At 40.9% G+C, this 6000-nt stretch overlaps 1 protein-coding gene across 1 annotated transcript in view; it reads right to left on the bottom strand.

Annotated features, from left to right (window-relative positions):
• Positions 1 to 2300: 2300 nt before the first annotated feature.
• The window catches only part of LOC101402871 (protein IFIT1 homolog B), a 62954-nt gene continuing 59254 nt past the window's right edge, over positions 2301 to 6000 (bottom strand). The window contains 2 exon segments of the mRNA XM_087432249.1: positions 2301 to 3629; positions 3632 to 4899. Of these exon segments, the coding sequence (XP_087288375.1) occupies positions 3493 to 3629; positions 3632 to 4811 (1317 nt within the window). The 5' untranslated portion in view covers positions 4812 to 4899 and the 3' untranslated portion in view covers positions 2301 to 3492.

Genomic DNA, 6000 nt, shown 5'->3' with positions numbered 1-6000 from the left:
TGTATAAAAGTATGCTCTTGGTTTTTGAGATTATTCCTAAATACTTTCAATCACATCCATGGAGATAGACTCCAAGACACCAGAAGTCCTTTGTTGTGAACGGTCCGATGGTTTTCACATCTTCTCATGGGTCTTCAAGGGTCCACTCAGCCCACCTTGACCCATAGTTTGGCTTACTGCAACATATTCAAGTGCTAACTGAATTTTTTATCATTTCCTTTTTTATGTTTCAGGCTTATTTTGAAATAATTATAGACTCACAGGAAGTTGCAGGAAGAGTCCTGTGTACCTTTCACCCAGCACCCCCAATAATGTCATCTTTTTTTGTGTGTGTGTGTGAGGAATATCAGTCCTGAGCTAACATCCTTGCCAATCCTCCTCTTTTTTTTTGCTGAGGAAGACCGGCCCTGAGCTAACATCTATTGCCACTCCGCCTCCTTTTTTTTTTTCCCTTTTTCTCCCCAAAGCCCCAGTAGATAGTTGTATGTCATAGTTGCACATCCTTCTAGTTGCTGTATGTGGGATGCCACCTCAGCATGGCAGGACAAGCGGTGCGTTGGTGCGCGCCTGGGATCCGAACCCAGGCTGCCAGTAGCGGAGCGCGCACACTTAACCACTAAGCCACGGGGTTGGCCCCAATGACATCTTATATGGCTATTATAATATGAAAACCAGGAAAATGACACTGGTATTGTGTGTATATTTTAAGGATAAGGTATATCATGACTTCATCTTACAAATTCAAGTTTACATGGTTTTCACTTAACCTAATTGACCTCACATCTGTGTATCTTTCCTCCCGAACTGAAGCTCTCTTTTCTAAGTGATACCAACATTCATATGATCTATTCCACATATACTAACAATAGTCTCAGACTAATAAAATCAACAAAACACCTTCAAAATGACTGCTGAGTTGAGTTTAACATTCTTTTTGCTTTCTTTTTATCCATAAGATATATCCTTCTAAAGATGTAGAGTCAAATTACAGTGTATAAAAAATCATTCGGAATACTTCTTTATGTGGTTTTATCCTCTATCTCACATATATTTTGGTTTATTTGCCTCATTTTGATTTACTGTTTATATATTGCTTTTTGACCTTTTTATCCTAACATTGTATTATGAACATTGTCAAATGTAGGGAAAAGTTGAGAGAATTTTACAGTGAACACTGATATACTCACTACCTAGGTTCTACAGTTAACATTTTACTATATTTCCTTTATTATGTATCTTTTCATCCATCATTTTCTCTATCCATCAATTTATCTTGTTTTTTTTTTGTTGTTGAGTAAGAAGGCAATCAGTACAATTAATTGATAAAACATTTCAGCATGCATATTATTACAACTTGAGTCATACCTTGTTTACCAGGAAAAGACAATTTCCTGCCCCAGTAGTTTTCTTCAAGTTAAATCTAATAAATCTGTTCTTTGTTTAGTATCAACAAAGTTGTAAAGGGTGTTACTTGTGTGTTCCTCAGGTGTCATCTAAATGACACACTCAAACTCCCCTGCCCCCCACCATTGGTCAATTCCAGCTCTGAGGGATCAAGGTCAATAAGTCAGCCTTATAATTTCATGACCTGTAGAAGTAAATCCCTCCCCAGTATTTTTTAAAATTCTTGGTAGGGTTTATATTTACATGGATTCCTCTGCCTCATGCCTTCAGTTGCTATGTAAGTTGCATCTGTGTTTTTCTACCTTTGTCAACAGGTAACTTCCCCAAGTTACTTAAAGGAAGTTTCAACAGCACTTAACAGTTCCTCAAAGTTATTTTTCAGGTCTGTTCCAGGAAGATGAGCAACCACCAGCCACCCTGAACTGCTCCAAAACCCAACGCAAGAATGACGCCTATGGAGATGGGCTGAGAAGTGCCTAAAAAGTTACGTTTACTTCATTTTAATGCTAAGATCTCCACCCCAGGAGGAGCTTAAGCCTTATTAGCATAACATGCAATGTATGTGAAAGCATGATTTCAAACTATGCCTGTGTGAGCTTTATCTACCTCTATATGTGATGATGAAACGTCCCTCTTGAATATTCATTCTCCACCTGAAATAAAAGACACCTGCTTTCCCTTGCTCAAAGAGTCACAGCTTTGGAAAAGTTTCCCCCGTGGTCTCCTTATGTGCTGCAAATAAAATTTACTTTGTGTGACAACTTCTTCTGGTGAAGGCTTTGATTTCAACTCACCAAGAAGCAAACTCACTTTGGTTCGGTAACACTTCCACCGACATAGAATACACATCTTTTTAAAATTTCACAAATAAAATACACTCAAAGACTCCATTAGCTAATGAAGTTGTTAACTTTACTGAATATTGTTGTAGAAAATATTTTAGGGAAAAAAAGGAGAAGATTCTATCACACACCACATAGCAAGCACTTAAAAACTGCATTGAGATATTTATGTCATTTTCAGTTTGTACATCCTAAACAGTTTTTTTCCTTACTTTGTCCTTCCCTTGTACATTTTAACTTTTCTTCAGTGTGAATGAATGTCCAGCAATGTGTTTGGAACATGTAGATCCTTTGTGGTTGCCAGTAGCTTGAAAAATGTAAACTAAAAATTTGAATTTATTCTGAGGTCATAGACTTGGCTCACTGACCAGAAGGTCTGGGCTACAGTAAGGCCTTGGGAAATAGAATCCAGGACTGGAACTATAGTAAACTCCTGAAGCCCTCTTCATCTCTCTAACTCTGTCTTTGCTTGTTTGCTTTGGTCTTAGATCTTATAGGCCAGCCCCCCTACCCACATGAAAAAGGAAACTTCCTTTTTTTTAAAATTGGGAGCGGGTAGTAGTTTCAGTTATGCTCCATATAGAGAATGTGTATGTGCACAAATATGTAGGAATGCACCTATGTGAGCCCAAGAATCAGTGTGTGTGTGTGTGTGTGTGTGTGTGTGTAGAGATGTGTGATGCATGTGTATATGAGCAACCCGTGTTCTTGGTTCAGAATAACTGTCTCTGGGAATTCATGCTTTGAGTGTGTGAACCAACCGGCAGGAATGTCTTTGGACTAATGTGTGGATGTCCTATGGGTGCATGCCTGCAGATGTACGGGTGTGTGCACACAGCTATACTGGCATGTGACCCTGTGTGCTGGGCCCAGGAGAAGGCTGAAACCTTCCCTGTTTAAGACACCTCTGTTCAGGAGACCAGCTAGACTGAGGATGGAAGCTGCTCGTTCCAAATGCAAAGCCTTAGGGAAAAGGGTTCTTGTTGGTCTAGCAGATGATAGGTGCCCCAAACAGCATTAATCAGCTTTGGTCAATGAGTACAGGGATGTGTTATAGAAGAGTGAATGCTCCTCTCATAGACATGGAAGGAATGGGGAAGAAAGAGGGGGGTCAGCAGGCAGCAGAGTATGTGTTGTATCAAACTATTTTGTATCAGCATGTTATATATTTCTGAAGGCAGCAATCAGGAAAGTTTTCTGTTATATTTAGTTATGAACACATTAAACAGGTATGGTGAGCTCTACTTCAAAACATGGTGTTCAAGTCAGCAGCCAGCCTCAGAGCCTTCTCATAGCACACCAAGGCTTCACTCACTTCACCTTTCAATTTGTGGATGAGTCCAAGGAGGCTGAAACTTTCCACAACACATACATTCCGATGAACATATTTCTAAAGCATTGAAAAGTTTTTTGCTGATATAAGGAATATTTTTCTATTTTTAGACCACTGAAATAATAGGTAATTGCTTTATCTTCAGATTTCCTGTGAAATTCTTGGAAACGACCATACTGGTAATGAATCTCATGCAGTAGATGATCGTTAGTGATCTTCATGTGCAACACTTGCTGAAAAGTGTCCTCAGCCTTTCTGTGGTCGCCTATTTCTGCATACATGTGAGCCAGGGAAACATAAGCCAACTCAAATGTGGGCCTTAGTGTCAAAGTCTTTTGAAATTCCTCTATAGCCAAGCCAACCAATTTGTTGACGTTTTCTCTAGCCTGTCCTTCAGGCTGCATGTTTGTAGCTTCCTTTATTTTGATCATTTGTGCTTTATAGCAAAGCCCTATCTGGTGATGCAGGAAGGCAGAGGAGGGTGTTGCCCTCAAGGCCTCTTGTAAGAGCTGGAGAGCTTTATCTAGAGAGCCTTTTCTTCAGTAAAACTTGGCCGCATATCGAAGGACATAAGTCTGCGAGGACATGTTGGTCCGTGCTTCTTCAATGTACTTTTCTCCTTCAGCTTCTTGTCCTACATCCTGAAGCTTCAGGGCAAGGAGAGCCTTAATATACGCATCTTCTGGATTTAGCCTGATGGCCTGTTTTAGTGGGTTCAGACAAAATTCCTCACTACTGTGTGGTGCTCCATTAAGGCCGTCCAGGCGATAGGCGGTGATTGCATACCCAGTGCTGAATTCAGGGTTTTCGGGGTCCCCTTCCAGAGCCTTTTCAAAGCAGGCTTTGGCCCATTTATAATTCTTCCCTCCACATTTCAGCAAGGCCCATCCTTCCTCACAGTCCAGGTGAGGACAGTCCATCCTATAGCTGGAGGAATTTGCAAACTTCTTGCAAGTGTTCTCCACCTTGTCCACGTAAGCCTGGGCTTCTGCTAGTCTGCCCATGTGGTAGTACAGCCAGGCATAGTTGCCCCAGGTAACCAGACTTCTCATGCCTGATTGGTCGGCATGTTCTCGCTGGATTAAGTCTTCAGCCTCTCTCAGGCTCTTCAGGGCTTCCTCATTCTGGCCTTTCAGGTGTTTCACATAGGCCAGTAGGTTGTGTATTCCCACATTGTATTTGGTGTCCAGGAACTCAATCTCATCCAAGATCCTGTTTTCTAAGTCAGGCATTTCAGTGTCTTCAATTAGCAAATCCCAAGTGAAGTGACATCTCAACTGAAACAGGCTGTCTTCAATGAGATTCCCATTTGATTCCTCACTAGAAAAATAGACAACAATTATTTGTACTTTTTAGGAGCATTCAGTCTAATGGAAATGAAGCCAGCATGTTGAGTAGTGAACTATTACCCCATTCTGTCCATGCCTTCATTATTTTTAGCCTCCCAGGGTTCTATGGTCATGTCATTAAGACAAGAGTGCAGGTTGATAAAAACCCTGAGGAAATGCTAATCACTTCATGGTGCCAACAGGTAGGCTATGTGAACTCTAAAAGGCAGCTCAAAGGAGATTAATTCTGCTAATGTGAAAATAATTTCAGCAACATCCTCAACCTTGCAAAACCCTCTCTCCTGCTGCCCCTTCTCAACATTGTAGTATATCACTAATGCTCTCAGAAGAAATGTGGAGAGAGTGTTCACAGAAGGGTAGATTTCTTACTCATCATTTCCATGGTCCCAACATGGAAACATGTTTTGGTTTCTTCACTGCCCAGAAAGTGTCCTGAGCCAAATAGTGTTCCAAATGATGGGTTTCTTGAATCCTTAAGCTAGGATGGAGAATGTGGTAGAGCAACCTGCCTCCTACGCCCGTATGAACTTACTCAACCAATCCCAGAGACTGAAGAATGGGTGGAACCATCTCACAATGAGGGACTTACTGCATGGGAACAGAAGTAGGGGGATGGGTGAACATTGCATGAGGTCAGATGGGTCTATGCCAAGAAATAGTAAGTCCCACTTTTGTAATTCAGTGACCCTGATATCAGGTAACCCTGCAACCTAGTGGATGACAGGTATTCAAAATCCCAACAATTTTAGTGTTCTCTCAGCAACCCATAAGGAAGAAAGAATAATAGTAGGTCAGCAGGACCCAAAGTTTTCTTTCCGATATTTCACCCTCCTGTGAAGTAGAGCTGAAGTCCTATTCCCCCTATAAGAATAGGGGAGAAGAAAAATAAATGTCTGTAATACTACAAAAAGTGGTCCTCACATGCTATGTAGGTATATTTGCCTCTGTGTCCTCAAACAATTATCTTACCTTCCATACTTGACATTTCTTCTACCCATTAGGCCCAAGGAAAGATCCCAAAGGGGACCCTTATGAAATTTTCTTTATCCCAATATCTAGCAAAAACCAATTT

Source organism: Ceratotherium simum, chromosome 6, assembly GCF_057802395.1.
Source record: "Ceratotherium simum simum isolate JZ-2026a chromosome 6, ASM5780239v1, whole genome shotgun sequence".
Classification (NCBI taxonomy): Eukaryota; Metazoa; Chordata; class Mammalia; order Perissodactyla; family Rhinocerotidae; genus Ceratotherium; species Ceratotherium simum.
This window is presented reverse-complemented; position numbering and strand designations above follow the sequence as displayed.